The 19,479-nt window shown below is 36.0% G+C and overlaps 1 protein-coding gene across 1 annotated transcript; it reads right to left on the bottom strand.

The window, feature by feature from the left end:
- Positions 1-17,222: 17,222 nt before the first annotated feature.
- On the bottom strand, positions 17,223-18,591 carry LOC106672720. Its single transcript, XM_014404367.2, has one exon. It carries the CDS (start codon positions 18,378-18,380, stop codon positions 17,601-17,603), a length of 780 nt encoding a protein of 259 aa, XP_014259853.1. The 5' UTR covers positions 18,381-18,591; the 3' UTR covers positions 17,223-17,600.
- Between the last annotated feature and the right edge of the window lie 888 nt (positions 18,592-19,479).

Here is a 19,479-nt window from a genome sequence, read left to right as displayed (position 1 = left end):
TTGCAGAGGTTTCTGGTATTTTTTGACATTTTGCAACGCCAAATTATTCAAATTTATCAAAATGAACAGTTTTCGTTTAATTAATTATAGAGAAAACAACGAAATGTCCAAATTATACTATTTTCCTACTTTTTAATGAAACGAACTGTTTTGAAAAAATAAGAATTGGTACAAATTTGAACCCGGATTCAGCCTCACCCTGCTTATAACCCTGATTAAAATCGTCACTCAATCCAAAACTGGTTTCTAAGAGTAAATTCGTGATTTGGGTAAGAGTTTTGTAGCAATTAAACTAATTCACTGTTTTGCCTCATACATAGACCAACTAATCAACCAAAGCATCCAAGAATAACTTAATAATCACTTTCAATTAATTAATCTTTATGTAAGGTATTGACTGAAATTAAAAAAGTCAGTGTCACGAGCGGGATTCGAACCCACGACCTTCGGCTAAATACGCCGCTGCTCTACATCTTGAGCTATTGTGACTTCTAATTGATTATCGGCGACAAATGAAATGGCCACTGAGAGCTTTAGTGAAGATGTACTTCATTTTACTTATTAAATCCATTAGAGTTCGTGGTTCGATTGACCAAATAACATCTTTCAAATAATTAATCTTTATGTAAGGTATTGGTTGAGATAAAACAGTCAGGGTCACGAGCGGGATTCGAACCCACGACCTTCGGCTAAATACGCCGCTGCTTTAACCTCGATAGCTCAAGAGGTTAGAGCAGCGCGTATTGAGCCGAAGGTCTTGAGTTCGAATCCAGCTCGCGACACTGACTTTTTTATTTCAACCAATACCTTACAGAAAGATTAATTACTTGAAAAATTTACAAAACGTTACTTCGAAACACGATCCAATTCTAGAGGTAAATTTTTATTTGGAGAAAATTTAAACTACTTTTGAGGGGGTGAGTGTGACGTCTGGAGAGTAAAAGCAAGTTATTAGCGAGAATAAAGAGTTAAGAGGTATAACACAGCCTAAAAGTAAGTTATCAGAGATGAAGTCAAGGATTAAGTTTTTAGACTAAGGTTTATAGAGGTAGTAATAACACAATAAATATTAAGAGTATGTACGACAGTGATCATTTAAAAATAAAGTAGTAAGTACGAAGAATAAGAAAACTCTGTAAATCGTCAAATTGCAACCAACTCTAAATAGTTCGATTTTTATCGTACTAAATTCTCGGGATTATTTTTTCATCGCAACGACAACAAATTATCGTTATATTACGTTGGGGTTTTGACTGCAGTTTAGTAGAATTAGCCAGCCCCTTCTTATTTTAAATTGCAATACTGCTTGTTGCTCGGCGTTTTTATTGTACAGTCTTCATTTGTAAAATAATTTACAAAGTATCATAATAAAAACACGTGTATCGCTTTGCATCGATTCGTAAATAACAATGGAAGTTTGGGCAGATAGAAAACAACCCGTGATTGGATGCTCACGTATAAAATCACAATGGGACTACTAGATGGGTGTACTCGAGCAGAAGTGTATTCGCTCAGTCGTTACGGCCACTTTTTTCTCCCCGTGGGACGGAATGAAGGGTTTCCTTCACGCAAGAATCAAAGGGTTGGCGTAGTCCAGTTTGCCTACCTTCTTCCATTCATAAACGTTCCGCGACTCCCTTTTCTCGAATAAATAAAAGGCATGGACGGTGGAGTGAAGCAAGCTTTTCAAAGCGGTGAAAGTGTTCCTTTTTTTACCTTGAGACCTAAAAGTCCATTCTTCGACACGCGCGAAGCATACGCCAATAAGTTTAATACATAAAAAACGTAGATTTTCGTCACGAGTGAATTTTGACGATCTTGAGAAAGTTGCTCTTCTTCGGGCATGATGTGAAAATCCAGGTCGGGTCTCGCTATATTTTATTCTCTCGTCAGACTTTTGTGAAATAAACCTTGTTTTAATGAAAATTAAATAAACAAGTTTCAATATTAACAACTTTTTATGAGCTATCCTCTTAGAGACTGCACGGTGATTCTTTTCATTTTGGTCCGTCTATCCAGACAGATTTTGTTTGTCAGGCGCGTTTCTCCTGCTCGCCCTCTACAGTGATGATGCTGAGTTTCCATATTAACACTAGTAATTATTTACCTTGTGATATTTTCTCTTGAGTTATGAAAGATGATGATGATTCCTTTCCGATCATTTTGGACTGTCTATCCTCGCTAATCCTCCATCACAAAATGGATCTACAAACGGCAAAAGGAAAAGTGAATAAACTCTGGAGGTGCTAGACAGATTAAGCTTATGCTAAAACAACCCTCACCAAGACTGGCTAACTCACTGCTACATTCATTTAAAGGTGGCTAAATTCATATGAATGATTTACCGTTATGACTCGGCATCTGAAAAAACATCTACATAAAATGGGTATATTCAATGATGATCCCATTTGTAGGAGGAGGAAGAAACAGCTACCCATATCATCATCGAATGTGAAGCAACCGCTCAATCGAGACATAACCTGGGACACAAAGAAAATCCAGGGAAAGAAATTGTAGCGACGACAGACAATGACCTGGTACTTTTTAAGAGAAGGATCGGGTCGACTGACTAAACTAAAGTACTAGAAAAATACAGCTTCCTAATCTCGTTTCATCATCCTTACTTATTTGGTCTGTCAGACACGTAAAGCTTCTAATCTTCTTCGGTAGGCTTGTGTTTCAATTTAAACAGTAATTTTTTAACTGGTTTAACATCAATAACGGTCATGATAGAATAATAGCGAAGAACCTTTATATTAAGAGATTCGACAAATATTCAAATTGATCAATTTCAATAATCGCTTAATCAAGTAGCAACATTTGTTTTAAGTAATGTCCCAATTTTTTCTAATATGTGCAATCAGTTAAATAAAAACTATACATTTTCTGAAAAAGGAAGCATTCCGTACTTGATAAAATTTTATTTTTATTCTTATTTCAAAATTTTAAAAATATTGCAGTTCCTTTTAATTCTAGCATAAAACATTTATTCATTTATTCGTAATTATTAAATTTAGATAACGGTGAAATCTCCGGTACCTGATGGGCTGATGGAAAGCAAGTGATGTGTACATTGTCGAAGCAAAGCTCGCAAAATATTTACGATATTGGATCAACTTTAATTAAAATTGGTACAGACAAATGATATACCAAGTAGTATGGAAAGGAAGGAGGCACAAAAGATCGTAGCCATTATTCTGCTCAAAACATGAAATAACATACATAGAAATTACAATTAATTAAGGTTTTTAGTTGAGATAAAAAAGTCAATGGCACGAGCGGGATTCGAACCCACGATCTTCGTCTTGATACGCCGCTGCTCTACCACTTGAGCTATCGTGACCTCGATCCACTTCCCACACCAACTTCCCATCTCAACCCTACCTTTTGAGTTTTCCCTCCTTTTTGCCATTTTTCAATTACCTTAATTAAACCTTAATTTTATAACCTTAATTAATTGTAATAAATTAATTGGTCGAGCGGACCACGAAATTAGTGAATTTAATACATAGAAATAATGAAACGAAGTTTCAAACAGAACCGACAGCAAACAAAATTCACTCATTTTTATGATTTCTAACTCCAGTTCATGCCCTACAATTTTTATGAGTGAAATTCTTGCATATTTTAGATTTTAACTAATCAGAAAATACGTAATATTTTACTTGTAATATTTTGGCGAGTAAGTTATCTAATGTTTTCTGATAATTGTTCCTATTATTAATATAAACGTTGTGATTATTTATAGAGCACTGATGAGGACCTCAATAAAGGTTGAAAGGCTTAGTATAAGTTACAAAACTTACTTTTTTTCATAACCGCATCCCTCATCTCTAACTTACTGGTTTATTTTTAATAATAATTATTTTCATTTAGTTTATGTTATTTTAAAAAACCTCTTTAGAATTACTTCCCATGACGATATCAATAGTTACAATTGGGGTAGGTTATTTTTAGATTTAGAGTATATCAATAACGTGAGAAAGTTTCATTTTTTATATAAAATTAATTAATTTCATTTCTTTTAATGTTCTTTAACAAATGACTGAATGAAATTTGTTTTATCTTTTATCATCATGATCATACATAAATAAAAATTACCTCGGCGTTTTTCATGGATCGAGCCTTGATCTTGGTTGACGTGTGCAGTTATTTCGGGTTAATCCCCACTGAACAGGTCATAAGGATGTAAGAAAGCGTGGGTTCGGTATTCCCAAAGCAGCTTTCTGGCTTATTGTACTTTTCTTAGTTCCTTAGTTCAGTGCAATTCTTTTAATAAGTAGAAGATCATTGATTGTCATTGCTGCAATTTTTTCCCGAACCATCTTGGCACTTTACCTAGGTTAATTATGTTTTTTATTTGTGGGTGTCTCTGTGTAAACCAATGTTTTTCCGGCGACCGGTCTCGGCATTATTCATAAGTCAACATCTGGTCTGTAATGAGAACAGATTTATTAAGAGTAAAATTATACTTATTATACTCTTAATCAATCTGCTCTCTTCTTTGTAGGCCAGAAGATGACTTACGAATAAAGTCGAAACCGGTCGCTGGAAAAACACCGGTTTTCTTCCAAAAACTCTTACACAGTGGAGAGACACACACAAACAAAAACATTATTATTCCTCGATACCATCATAAATCGGAAAAAATGAATTCCCTAGGTTATGTCTCCATTGAGCGGTTGCTTCACATTGGAAGATTTGGGTGGCAGTTTCTTCCCCTCATTGTATTACCTACAACCAGCATAATTGAACAAATCCATGTTGTTTAGGTTGTTTTGCCTAACTTTTTCTTGATGAACTTAGATTGACACCTGACACCTCTTGATATTTTGTTCATTTATCCTTTTATTTTGTATGGACCCCATATTACGATTATAGCCTCGCAGACCTTTTTCTAGCCACATCCAAAATTAATTTGTGCCCTGGCATCCAGGATATTGTCAGGTATTATTTTATTATTTTTTCTCAGGTATGGTAGGTTTTGGTTGCATTAACCGATGATTTGACGTTCTATTGCTTTTAGCACCGATTGGCTGATTGATCTATTGGGAATTGTTTTGTCACGGTAACTTCTTATATAAGATTTTCTATGGAACTAGCATTAATAACAAGTATTTCAGCTTAAAAGACCTCACATGTTGTATTTGCACAAAATAGATTTGATCCAGTTACTTCGCTAGAATTGGAGCCTTCTGTATGCCACATAATTGTATTTGATTTTCTCCTGATTTCATTTTTCCCTTTGTGGTATGTTTCTGAGGCCATATTGTCAGGCAAATTAGGATCATTTAGTCGAATTAGGGCCCGTTTTCAAGATTGAGTGTCTGATTTTGTTTCCAATAAAGGTATGTTTAAGTCGTTTCATAGAGTCGTTGTCATTGTCCTTATGATTTTCCAATCTTTGCTGCCTAATCTTTGGGTATTGCCGTATATAGCCAAAGTGTCATTTTTCATACAAGTTCCTAAGATTTATCTAGGATTCTATAGATGTCAGCTGAATTGTAATGAGTGTGAATAGTGTGACACATTTCAAGTTCTGTTAAGAAACGATTTCCAATACTGCCAAGTATACCCGAATCATATTATCTTTTACGATTATTATCGTATAATCGTTTTAATATATTTTTAATTAGAAAAAAATCAAACGAAACACTTTTTAAAATCACTTTCGCTTCAACATCGACAGAAAGTTTTTACTTTTTTAGAACTTAATAGCACATCAATATTGCAAGAATATTTAAATTATTTACATAAACGTCATCATTTTAATTATTTAAGCTATCAATAAAACACTATAATCTTTTCATGAACCGCATATGTGCTGAAATGTTCTGTTATGGCATGTTTTCAGTATTAAAACTAGTATGTCAAACAGAAAAGGCATTTAAAAACAGTTTCATCGTCGATATTTATATTTAATATTTTTTAGATCTAAAATAGGTTATTTAGAACGTAATAGAACTGATAATTAGGCATGTAAAAATCTAGTTTTCATTTTATATTGAAAGATATTAAAAGAAAAAAAATTATATTATCCTGTGTAACTCAATAACCGTACCGATGTCGATTTTAGGCCAAATTTATAGTTTATCGTGGGTTATATGAAAATGATCGTTTTAGTTTTAATTCTTAGTATGTTTTAGCGTATTTCAGGGAAAGAACTTGTACATTTTTACAAGTTTGAAAATCAACGCCGATATCGATAGTTAATCGTTTCTTCGATGTGAGCAGGTTAACGGCCATTGGGACAACGTCTCGGTTGAAAGGTTTACACGTCAAAATAACAAAAAAATCTCCTGTTTAGCCCGTTTTGGCGATTTCATTGATTAAAATCCGGTTTACGACCTACAACTCCGTACGCTGCCATTGTCCCTCGCCGAGAACAAACAACCGGGGCGAATAATCGATCAACCCGATCCGATGATATCACCAGATGACTAAGCTGTTAAGACCTCTTTGTTCCCTCCTTTTCACCCTCTTTCGAACCAAAGGGGTTGATTCTTTTAGTGAACAATTTAATAGAAAAGATACGTTGTGTTTTAAAAAGGTATGGAGTCTTGAGATGGTTTCTGTTTAATATTTTGATTAAACTAAAAATCATATTTTAAGAAAAAAAATGACAGTTTTGTACTTTTTTTATTTTATCCTCTCTTTTTTGAAATGGAGGCGTTTGAGGTTTTATATAAGGTTCGAAGAGGCTGAAAGTTGTGAGTGTGTTTCCCATTTGTAGAAGGTGAACCAGTCTTTCAAGGTGGTCGGGGGAAGGGGCGAGTTGGAACAATGGCGTCAGTGACGTCACGCCTGTCTCCCCTTTCCAAGCTCCATCCAACGCAAGCCGGGGCAGGGGAAAGGAACGAGCCTGACGTCACGGTAACGGTCCCGTCCAAGTGCAACAACCTGGGGTTGGTAGCTGCCTCAGCCACCGCCGCCCGCCCGTCACCGTTTCGCTCCTTCGATGATCCTTTTCCCGCCACAATCCGAAAATTTATCCCATTTCCGACCTAGTTCCTGACAAAAGAAAAATTACTAGAAAACTGGAAAGGGTCACACTCACAAGGTAATTGATAATGAATACATTTTCTCCTAATAAAAGTATAAACTTGTTAATTTGAAAACAAACAATAACCCTCAATGATATGGAAATATAAATTCCCAAAATCTCATCAACTAGCTCTAACATATTTTGTGAGTCGAATAAACTGGAAAAATATCTGATAAATTCGACAAAATATCTTTTTGGGATTTCATCTTTGGGTCTGTGGAGAGATGTGTCTGTAGTTTGGTCGTTTTTGATCACTTTGATCTTTCTTTCCTCCTTGTTAAACTATAACCAACGGAAACTACCATACTACATAATTATACATAATTTTTAATTACTATTAACTACCTCTTAATATTCTACATAATAAATATGGTATGTTTTAATATTATTTTATTGTGATTTTAATAATTAAATTCAAGACCTGTAATTCGGGCGTTACTGATTATTTAGGGATGCCTATCCTCGCGGTTTAACTGAAACGACCATACTACAAAATCTCTTTTACAATAATTTGTCATTTTCTGTCAGAGCTGAATAAGAACTCGTTACAGACGAAACAATTTAGTTTCATCATCATGCACGGAATACTGGAAACATATCTGACAAATTCAGCGAAACTTTATTGGTAGGATTAGCTCTTTAGGTCTGTGAGTAGGTGATGGACCTATGTGATCATTTTGGTCCGCCTATTTTCGCAGTTTAACTAAAATGAACGGAAACAATTATACTACAAAATATCTTTTAAATAGTTTACACAAGAGTCATGGTATTTGGTAATAATTATTTTAATGCAATTTCAATTATTAAATTCAAGACCTAACCCATAATTTGGTCATTACTAATCATTTTGCTCTGCTTAACCTTGCTATTTAACTAAAACGATCGGAAACGACCATACTAAAATCTGTTTACAATAGTTTTTAATTTTTTTTCAGAATTGACTAAGAACTCCTTACAACCATAACAATATGGTTTTATCATCATTTCTTGAGACCACAGAAAAAATATCTGACAAAATCAGCGAAACTTCATTGGAGGGATTACCTCTTTAGGCGTGTGGGTGATGAACCTATGCGATCATTTTGGTCCGCCTTTCTTCGCTGTTTAACTAAAACAAACGGAAACTAGTATATTACAATATATAATTTACATAATAAACATGGTATTTTTAATAATTATTTCATTGCAGTTTTGTTTGCTTAAATTGAATATCTGTTTTTACCGATCATTTTGGACTGTCCATCCCCATTGGATCGGTCTTCGAGGTGGCATTTCGCCATCTTCAGTGTGACTTTCTCTAACAAAAAGTTTATTCCCGATACCTTGAGGAACTTCGAGACATCGCCTTCTTGAGTGATAAAATCTGTCAATTTTTAGAGTAACCTTAAATGATCTTTACCTCAATCTTAAATCTCCAACAAACTACATTACAAATTGCAAAGTTTAAAATTAACTATGAATGAATTAATGAATTTTTATTTAAAAACTTTACATTATTAAAATTGGAATTATGTATGGAAAGTGGCACTAAAACATTCTAGAAATAAGCTTTCAACGTACATACAATAGGTGGGTGGGCGTTAGAACAATCTTTTTGTTTTCTTGCTGGAGCGAATAAACTAATTAATCTGGAAAAACGTACAAAAACCCACTGCTAAGGTAAAGGCTATTGCTAAAATTAAATTTTTAGTCGTAATGAGTTATGTAATCAACAAATCATGATTATTGAACTGAATCAGTGACATCAGCCGGTTCATTGTGTGTTTTGTTCCAAGTATTCTTCAACTTAACAAATTAGTATTCAGAAATCGTGAGATGCGGTCTGATGTGCTGTAGGTTTCAGAAAAAGATTTTCCTTATCGTGCCAACGGCACTCTCAACACGACACGCAGGAATGACACAATTACACAGAAGACAAAAACTTTGAGCCCTGAAGATGATCTCAATAAAGATCGAAACGTTAGTCAATGATTATTCGGAAATCGTGAGATGCGGTCTGATGTGCTGTAGGTTTCAGAAAAAGATTTTCCTTATCGTGCCAACGGCACTCTCAACACGACACGCAGGAATGACACAATTACACAGAAGACAAAAACTTTGAGCCCTGAAGATGATCTCAATAAAGATCGAAACGTTAGTCAATGATTATTCGGAAATCGTGAAATGCGGTCTGGTGTGACGTAGGTTTCAGAATAACATTTTCTTTATCGTGCCAACGTTCGATCTTTACTGAGACCATCTTCAGGGCCCAAAGAGTTTGTTTTCCGTGTTGGTCATTCTTGTAGGTAGATATGACTTTCAACTCGACACACAAGAATGACACATCTACACGGAAAACAAACACCTTGAGCCCTGAGGATGGTCTCAGTAAAGATCGAAACGTTGGCATGATAAAGAAAATGTTTTTCAAAAACCTACGTCACACCAGACCGCATCTCACGATCTCCGAATAATAAAATATAGTCCAAAATTTAACTGTTGAAGTGAATTGTTTGTAAATTGTAATTCTCAATTATAACCATTACCCACTCTCTTATATTTAATATTATTTAGAAAAATACTTATCCACTTCCTCATTATCTGCATACAATCAATACATCAGTTACTTCCCTACTAGCAACTAATTCACATTTCTTTCTCTTAATTAATCGATAGTTCTTTTCGATTCATTTTCTTTTTATTTCACCATTGAATACTAATTTAATCGCGATTCAAATCCCAACACTAATGCCAAGACTAATCTTTACGTATCGCTAGTAAGATCAATGCTGGACTGAAGTTCCCTGTTTGTCCCTACACTACAAAATCTATTCACAAACTGCAATCTGTACAATTTGAACTTCTCAGAATCCTTGCATACAAAATAGGAGTTTATAACCAATTTGAACAGAACTTTAACTTACCCTTCAGTTAAAGAAGATTTCTCTCTCATTTACTTAAGTAATTTTTTTCAGCTTTTCATAATAATCAAGTACTTTGCTTTGTGGCCCAACTTATCTGTACTTAGTTGCTTTACCAAATATAATAGACGCTTTCATACTTTTTACCATTCTTTTAACTATAGTATAAATACTTCTCTTCACTTTCGATAATTAATTATTTTTCAAAAATGGTTGAGTGAGTATAAATAAGTATAAAATTAAAGTTTACCCAAGAAGCAGGTCCTGAATCAAGAGAAAAACTATTAATATCTCAAGAGAAAAAATATTTAACAAAGGCTTAAACATTTGTCCCGAGAACAGAGCCAAATAAAAGTTACAATCCATTGGTTCAAAATTTTATTGTAATAATTTAAATACAAATATAAATATTTAGTGTGACTGCTAAAACCAATCCTGATAGATCGAAAGAAAACTCAAACACCTCACTAGTGTTCAAACTTAAATAAAAAGTGTTGAATAAATTTTTCCAAATACTGTTAAAAAACTCATACCAATAAATTCGATACCCCAACTTTTAACTACTGTTTTCTTGGTGCTACATCAGTATTAGTTGTTTTTTAGTTTGTTATATCTATCTGAACTAATATCTAAATATGATTTAACCTGCATAATGTAAAAAAATATAATAGTATCTGTTTGTTCGATTAAATAAATAATTGGTCAAATTGTCGAATATATTGTAAATTAATTTTATATTAATCTAAGGTAGAGATGAAAAAGCAAGTTCACATGCGAGATCCGAACCCACGTCTTTCGGCTTTGTGGATTAATATCGTAAATATTTGTACATAGTGTACACAACCCTTCATTTTAGGACTTGTGTGATCGATTTTTTCCCTTATTGATACCGTCAGAAATAGTTAAAATTAACAAAATGATAGATAAATATTTGCAAAACCACAGACCACGAGATATGAGATGATTTCTGAAAATTTCACTTCGATTTGACAACATTCTGCTGGTTATAGATAAAACATGGGGTGCCCAAATGATCCGTAACGACCAAATTACAGGCATTCAATTTAAGTATAACTACAAAAATAATTAATAAAAAATACTACATTTCTTGATTGGACCAAAATGATCGCATAGGTTCATCACCCACACATCTAAAAAGGAAATCCCACCGATGAAGTTTCACCGAAATTGTCAGATATTTTTCCAGTATTCAATACATGATGATAAAACCAGATTGTTGTGGCTGTAACGAGTTCTTATTCAGCTCTGAAATCCGAGGGCTTGCTTGGTAGCAGGTGGCACTGTATTGTAACAGTAATATTCCACCTGATGGTGGTTCTTCAGGTGGCCGAAGTCACCCCGTGGCTTCGGTGAAATTTAAAACACAGACCACCTCCAGTTTTCCAAAATTTTATGAAATTTCCTCTTAGTGTAATAATTTTCCATAATTTGACGACGGCCACCTGAAGAACCTCCATCACGTAGACTATTACTATAAACTAAAAAAACTTTTTTGAAATGGGAGTTCGATCATGAAGAGGACATCCCTTAAGGACGTACTTGAATGGCATTTCCCACCAAAAAAAAATCTGTTAGGTCCATACAGGATAAGTAAAAACAACTTAGATAATGTAAACCACCACCTTTATTCTTCAACGGCCTGGCCGTACCTGGTTTGTATTTTCATTGTTCAGCCTGGTTTAACCCATTTCGGTCAATATCCGACAGTCAAATTTTATAGTAAATAGTACGAGGACGTCATCACGCGTAAAAACCGAAGGGACATTATTGAAAAAGTGTCACTGGACCCATTGCCGAGAGTCAATACCGCCTTTTAAATTTCCCTCCTAATTTACTCACTGCTACTGATTAAGGTTTTTAGTTGAGATAAAAAAGTCAATGGCACGAGTGGGATTCGAACCCACGATCTTCGGCTCAATACGCCGCTGCTCTACCACTTGAGCTATCGAGGTTAAAGCAGCGGTGTATCTAGCCGAAGATCGTGGGTTCGAATCTCGCTCGTGCCATTGACTTTTTTATCTCAACTAAAAACCTTAATTAATTGTAATATATTAATTGGTCAAGCGAAAATTTGTGAATTTACTCACTGCATTTTTACTTTTCTATACGATCACAGTTTTTTTTTATTAATAAATTTAATTCGTAAACATCTCAGAGAAGAGTATTGATTTTTGTTGTAGTTTGACAAATATACAGAAATTCTGTTTATTCTGTTTTTTTTTCAGTATAATTTTTATCTCACCGTTACAACAATCCTCGAATGGTGAAAGTCAAATGAAAGGTTGAGGGATTAAGTCTCAACCCTTTCTAGTTGTTCAAGTTACTTTCAAGTCTTTGGCGTTTTCAGAATATTCCAAGTTTTATTAAAACTTTATACTGGGTAGTTTTGTGCTTTGGTATTCGGATTTTTTTTTCGAATATCAAGCAGTACTTTTAGTGTGTGTTTCTTAGTGACCTGTTGTTTCATAATTTATTGAATTCGTGAGGAGCGGTCAAAAATGAGGTAAATTAGAAAAACACTTTTTTATTTTTTGCCGATGTTTCGACCTTTATTCGAGTCATCTTCAGGGCACTTTTAGGAGGTTCATCACTGGGAGAATTCTCCTCACAAACTTACAAGTGTGTTTGTTTTATTCTTACCGCTTTTTTACTATTGTAATTACTTACAATACTCACACAAAGCCAATAAAACACCATCATCTCATCTTTGTGTTACATTATGACAAATAACTTACATGAATTGTTCAGAAGCATGTGTCCCTGTTCAATCCAAGGTCTGATGGTTGCCAATCCAGAAGGAGCGCGCCCTATCTAGACCATTACCACCCTTGTCCGAAGCTCTCAGACCCTCCACCATCCCCTATGCCATCCACAAGCTACCACTTTTTTCCTCCGATGTATTGATATCACCGTTATACGTATATATACTTGTTTATTTATTTTATAAAAAATGTGTTTTTTTTTTCATTTTTTGCCGACGTTAACACCTTTATTCGGATCAACTTCAGAGCATAAAGGTGTGGTGCTATCGTTGTGGTGTCATTGGTTTGGTGTGAAAGTGTTGTAAGTAATTACAATAATAAAAAAGCGGTAAGAATAAACACTTGCAAGTTTGTGAGAATTTGTGAAGTGTTCTCACGGCCATTTCACACAACACTAATATGACACCACAAGAATAGCACCACACTTTATGCCCAGAAGATGACCCGAATAAAGGTCGAAACGTCGGCAAAAAAAATAAAAAGATGTTTTTCTAAACTACCTCATTCTTGACCGTTCCTCACGACTTCAACAAAGTATTTTTAATAGTTTAAAGTTAATTCTTTTTAAGAATTGCTTCAAAAATACACCTTCAAAAATAAAGAAACGAGGGGAATTTTTATTTTTAAAATATCTGTCCTTTTCAATGAAAAAAAAATCCGGTAACAATGGAAAAAGAAATTCGCGTTCGAACATTTTATTAATTCGAAGAGAGGAGTTTCGGCCCGTTTTCCGTTACACAATTGTGCTACGTTTGCTTTTGTGCTCCTTGCGTAATAAAATAGCTGTCAGACGCATTTTTGCTCGCTGTAGTCAAGCTTACAGGACTCCTTTAATTAACCTTTCCACTTATTTAAATATTTAAATGAAAACTGAAAGTCAAACTTGCCGTTTTCCGTTCCACTTTCGTGTTTTCAACAAGAGGAAAACTTCGGGCCGGGTTTCGTTAATTCGCGTAGAATTATGAATAAATTCAGCTTAGAAAATACACACTTATTTCGGATTTTTAACCTAAAAACTAAGCAGTCTTGATTTGAATTTCATACAGCATTAGTCAAGATAAAACATTTATATGCTGTATAATTTGTTGTCACACATCTTCTTGATTGTACAAATTCAAATATCTTCCTTGACGTGATGTTAATTTATTTCTGATCGTAAGTGCATGTTAAACATTAATGAACAAGGCTATGTTGTAAAATGTTTTAATTACATATGGTACATTAGGACATGGAGACCAACTCTTGTTCGTGCGCCGGGTGTGAGTCTGTGAAACCCTCTTGAGCACCTGTTAACACAGGTGTAACATTTAATCTGGACAATATTATTTACTTCTTAGTTCGCTGGATGTTCGAGCATGTAGTTCATCTAGACCTTTTCAAAAATATCGACCGAGAAAGCGTGGTAGTGGCCTTATGACACGACACGTCTTTGTGACAGTTAGTGTCTTGGAAAAACTGGTCAACAAATTTTGTATTTGGAAGAAAAAAAGCTTTAAAATTGGCTAGGGCTGGCTCATTGGGAAAAAAACTTGGACGTAGACGTGAAGAATATCGCACGTGACGGATTAAATTGTACGCCTATCAATCATTGTCCTCAGTGGCTTTTTTTTACTTTACCACCTTACCGAACAGCAGCAATTTTGTTGGTAATTCTATTAAGCAATCTTTCAAATTCATATGTTCATTCTAAGACATTTCTTAAACCAAATGTCGTAAACATCTCAACAAATGATATTCCAAAATATTCTTCAAAATTTTCACCGCATAAAACTAAAACACATGACTTTTCGGAACCATACTTCGATATTCTGACCACGCAAGGTTCTCAAGACGGTGGCATTATAACTGACTGATACTGCGTCATTCAATGAACAGTTCTGTAGCCGAATCAGCTCTGATCAATACAAAATATCTGAAAATTCGTAGAAAAATGAGCAGAAGGAGAGAGCTTAGATGCTTCATACTTTACAGCGCTTTGAATAACGATGACTACATACACGAATATGAGTGCAAAATGGTGGTTTTAGGTTCTCACCCCTTAGTTTGTCAAATTTTTGTTCTTTGTGAACCAGTTCACAAGCAATGCACCAAGGCCGAACCACATATTTTGTGTGCAGCATCCAAGAGTGTCGACTACCTAGAGAACCCGCACCAAAGATTATTAGACGGCTGGTTAACGATAATCCAAAAAGTTCAGCTTGGAACCCGAATGGCATCAGAGGTCCCATCTTCTAAGTCGATCCTTCTTCAGTAAAAGTCTTCGCTACGACAATGGTGAATTTTGATCTTGATCGAACGAACCCTGCTGATATAATAGTAGTATCAAAGGATGGAAGGGGTCATGCCAGAAAAAGTGTGAGGTTATATCGATACTCTTAGGGGCAACATATATTCAGACCACTACACCAATATAATTGGGAAACTGATATGCATTAGAATTACTGGGTATTCGTATTCGCATGCTTTTCCAAACCAGGAACACGGTTAACATGATTACCGGCAGCACAGGTCCGATGGTCTACCTATTCAATCCAACCCAAAACCGACTATTCCTAAAAGGGGAGGTAACCAGGACCAAAAATTATTCTGATTTCATTGATAACAATGTGAGATTTTTTTACCGGAGCCTACAAGCGACTAGCGCGAGAGAAGCATGCGGACATACACTGACAATGGCGAAATAGCATAAATACTGCCGGATGTAGCAATGTACAACAACAACAACAGAATTCTTTTCAATCAACTCAGATCAATTACTTGCATAAAATCAATCGACAAAACCAATAATCAGAAGCCTAAAAGGATGAATATTTTGTATCAACTCCTGGCACAACCTTGGCAAAACCAAAAGTCCCTGTACCTTTCTTCTGTATCCTACTTACTGCTTCTAGAATTACTGATCTAAACCAAACTGTTTCATTGAGGTTGTAATTCCGTGATGTCTACAAGGGATAATCATTATCCAACCCTTACACATTTTTTTGGAGTGAACGCTCTTTATTATACAAATTTCTGTCCTCTTAATTAAAAGATTAGTTGATTCTATCCCGTATTTAATTTTTTGCTTCCTTCGTTTAATAACAATTTGGCGTAAACGACATGATAGTCTTAGTGAACCTCTATATCCTAGGCATATGCCTGTTTTGCCTCTTGCAGTAAAGGTCGAACTTTTTATTATATGACTGCTAACTACTTCGACCTGGGCCTTACCTCTTACCATCTTCTGATCATTGCATCTTAAAGCACATTTTTCACAAACAATAGACAAATTCAAATCGGAATAATGGATGATCATTTTGTCAGTTACTAGTTTAATCCATGATTTTTAGGGACATCCTTCCTGGAAAATTGTACAAACAGTTGATATCGTTGTCCTGAAGGTGTTTTTCCCTACAAACCACGTAAATAGCTCAGGTCCTGTCGGAAAACAACCCGTGTCCGTTCATTGAAACAACCTCGGGCAATTTCTGTTACGTTAATCATACAAGCCGAGGGGCTATCGTTCCTATGTAGGAAAGTGGGGGAGGCCGAACATTCCGTCATGTCTAAATTTAGTCCTGAATCAATTCCGCCGTCGGGGAAAAAGGCCAGAAAACCCTCGTATGAGACCCCTCGTTACGACAGGCGGCTTTTCCACAGCACTACACCAGTCCACGGGGGATACAAAACCCTCTCCCCTCTGCGTCACGTCCTAGGTCAGGAGGCACTTCCGGAAGTGGGAGGGTATCTGCACCTGGCATGTCGATTTCTCAACCGATCCCCTTCGGCTTTACAGATATAAATATTGTTATAATTCGTTTATTAAAGTAATTTAAGTGCAATTTTTGATCTAAAGTTCATTGTTTTACTGCTCAGTTGCTTAAATTTCATATTCTTCAAAAACACTTACCTCTTTTGATAAATCACAAATTTATTTTTAACTACAATGTAAATTTTAATTTAGACCTTAGTTTCTCCAATTTTTTTTCTTTTCTCACTTATTGCATTAAAAATTATATCAATCATCAAAAAGCTACATACTTTCTACGATCTATCCTGTAGGAACATTAAAAAAATAAATAATTTGCTTATAATTGTTGGTTGATAGTTGAGAATAATTTCCAAAACAATATAATGCTCGTCTCTGAGATATTGACGTGTCCTTTTAATGTACTTTTTTCATTAAAAAAATTAATTGTACTCTATAGTTTAGTTTTCCAATATTCAGCAATTTGTCAATGGACTTACCTTACGTTAACTGTGTTTTACGTTAATTTTTCATGTGTTTTATATAATATTTCTGTTCTCTTTATAATAATCATCTTTAAAATATGTATATAGCGGTTTTTTATGTATGTTTATTGACTTACCTTTATTTTATATCCGTTCTTTGTAATTCCGCAGAATGTTTCCATACTTTTTAAAACTATTGTCGTAATATCACTTGCTTTTGTTTGATTCATTCGACTGGCGGGTAAAAAAAAATAACATGACACTTTTGTAGATATATAGATATATATATTATAAATCTTTATATTTTCGTATGTTCAATGTAATATACTTCAAATATATATATACACAGTCAAATTTACATTATATCCAAGGCCCTTAAAACAGAGCCAAAACTCTTAAGTCTTTTATACATGAAAAATAAAATCTTTTAAAAAATGTAAATTTATACAGTATAAAAATATAATAATCTGAGAGAAGATAGAAAAAAAGAAAAAGAGGAAACAAAACCTTTTATACAAAAAAGAAACTTTGAAAAAAAATTTTAAAAAGAAAAAACAGGATTTGAGCAATAGTAAGTTGTCAAGGCTTGAGCGTCGACTAAATACTATTGTACATACCTTATGTACATTGGGTAACTTTATGGGGTAAGGGGAGTTTTCGTTATACAGTCATTGCTAGAAACGGCCGCTGTTGTAGGACGTCGATTTCTTTAGCTTGAGCAGAGCAGAGATCCGGGGTGGAGGAAGATCGGGTGAGCTTTCCGAGGCTGTCGCCGTTGAGGCTGCCGAAGCTGAAGATGGATACGAGGCTGGTGATTCTGTCAATCTCCATCGTCGTCGAACCTTCGTCTAAAAGAGACTCGTCCACGAAAACAGAATCCTCTTCGTCTTCCCGCCTCGCCTTTTTTGGAAGGATGCTGAGTACCGCCTCTTCCGTCTCCCATTCGGAGACCCTCCGCCTTTTCGCCGCCGCCCCTTTGTACGCGTTTCTCGTCTTTTCGTTGTCGAGGTCGAGGTAGGTGGGCGCTTCGACAGGCGCCTGGTTCTCCTTGTCGCACTCCGGAGGACACCTGATGCAGACAGGGGAACTGGGGGTGAAGAAGCTCAGCTCCTCTTGGACGTCTTCGTTCTGGGAGAGGACGAGGGTGTCTTCGTAGTAGACGGCCGTCGGCAGGGGGTTGGCCGGGGCGGGGGCGGGGGCAGAGGCCGTCTCTTGGACCGCCGGAGGCGCAGGGGGCGCGGCGGCGGCGGCCGGGTATTCCACAGGTTGGTTGTGCACCATGTGATAGGCTTCTTCCATAAATATGTACCTCGCTTTCTGCAGGACCGTCGCGACCAGTAGGTTCTTGTGCAGGCTCACTCCGCCCCGCTGAGCCCTCGACTGGGCGATCTTCGTCAGTGAGATGCTTATTAAACGCTGTGCGTCTGTGGCCATTTTCATCTTGATACTCTCAAAAACTGAACCAAAACAAAAAAACTAAAAAAACACAGTTCTCTTTTCGGACACCACTCACACGTCTCGACACATCCCGTAATCCAAAAAGTCTTCAAACCAGGTGGTGTAATCCGTTAACGCACAGCAACTTTCTCTTCCCAGCGATGAGCGGCACTGACTGACTACAGAGACTGTCGACGGAGGAATGCCGTTCTCGGCGAACCCGAGTCGTATATATAACTTCCGTTTCCGTGACGTCACGGCCTACTTATCCGCCAATGAGTGAATGTCCTTCGGCCTCCCACCGCGACTCATCCGCCATCTCTCGTCCGCACCGAGTACCTCTTACCTCTCTGCTCCGCGTCATCTACCGGCCGACCCTCGACCTCCGCCCTACACGAGTCACCCCTACCGATTTCCACCCTTTCCCGGCCGCCCACCCGGAAAACGCAAAAATACGAAATTTTGACAAACACCCCCTCAAAAATTCCCCATTTGCAGAAAAAAACGTAACGCCGTGGACCCAGGCCCAATAGAGACGGCCATTGTAACGCCATCTATGCTAGAGTTGAAGAAGCACCGTAATCTCTTCTGTTACGCATTGCTCGCAAACATTTACTCAGTTATAACGTTGACTCATTTTCTTTATCTGCAATTTTCTAGATAAAAACATTTTAAACTTATTTCACAATACGATTATTGAAATCATCCGCTGGAAATTGCCCTGAGTTTGAATTAAATAATTAAAGAAACGAGTTTGTAAAACGACTGTGATAGAGTTTCGCCGTTGTTGCCCACTCGCAGTGAACTTTCTTTAAACCCTCTCCTACGCAAATCTGATCCAACAGATTTCATCATTTCAACATTCTTTCAATAAAATTACTTTTAACAAAGAATGATTGTTTATATCAAATTCATAAAACTGTTACTTATGCTTTTCACATTTCAAATATCTGTTGCCATTTCTCATTTTCTTAATGAGTCAAATTGTGGCAATAATCTCTTTTGTCAATTTTTTACCAATAGACATACTCTGTGTTACAAAAGTCTTAAAGCCGCGTCTATTAGTCTAATAAAAATAAAACGTTTAACCATCCAAATCATT

The sequence above is a fragment of the Cimex lectularius genome, unplaced genomic scaffold, assembly GCF_000648675.2.
Source record: "Cimex lectularius strain Harlan isolate CLEC.00 unplaced genomic scaffold, Clec_2.1 scaffold120, whole genome shotgun sequence".
Taxonomy (NCBI): domain Eukaryota; kingdom Metazoa; phylum Arthropoda; class Insecta; order Hemiptera; family Cimicidae; genus Cimex; species Cimex lectularius.
Note: the sequence above shows the minus strand (reverse complement) of the source record. Positions and strands in the feature narration are given on the sequence as shown.

What these genes read in the sequence shown, in the direction of transcription:
- LOC106672720 (XM_014404367.2), bottom strand. Translation starts at nt 18,380, where the DNA reads ATGAAAATGGCCACAGACGCACAGCGTTTAATAAGCATCTCACTGACG.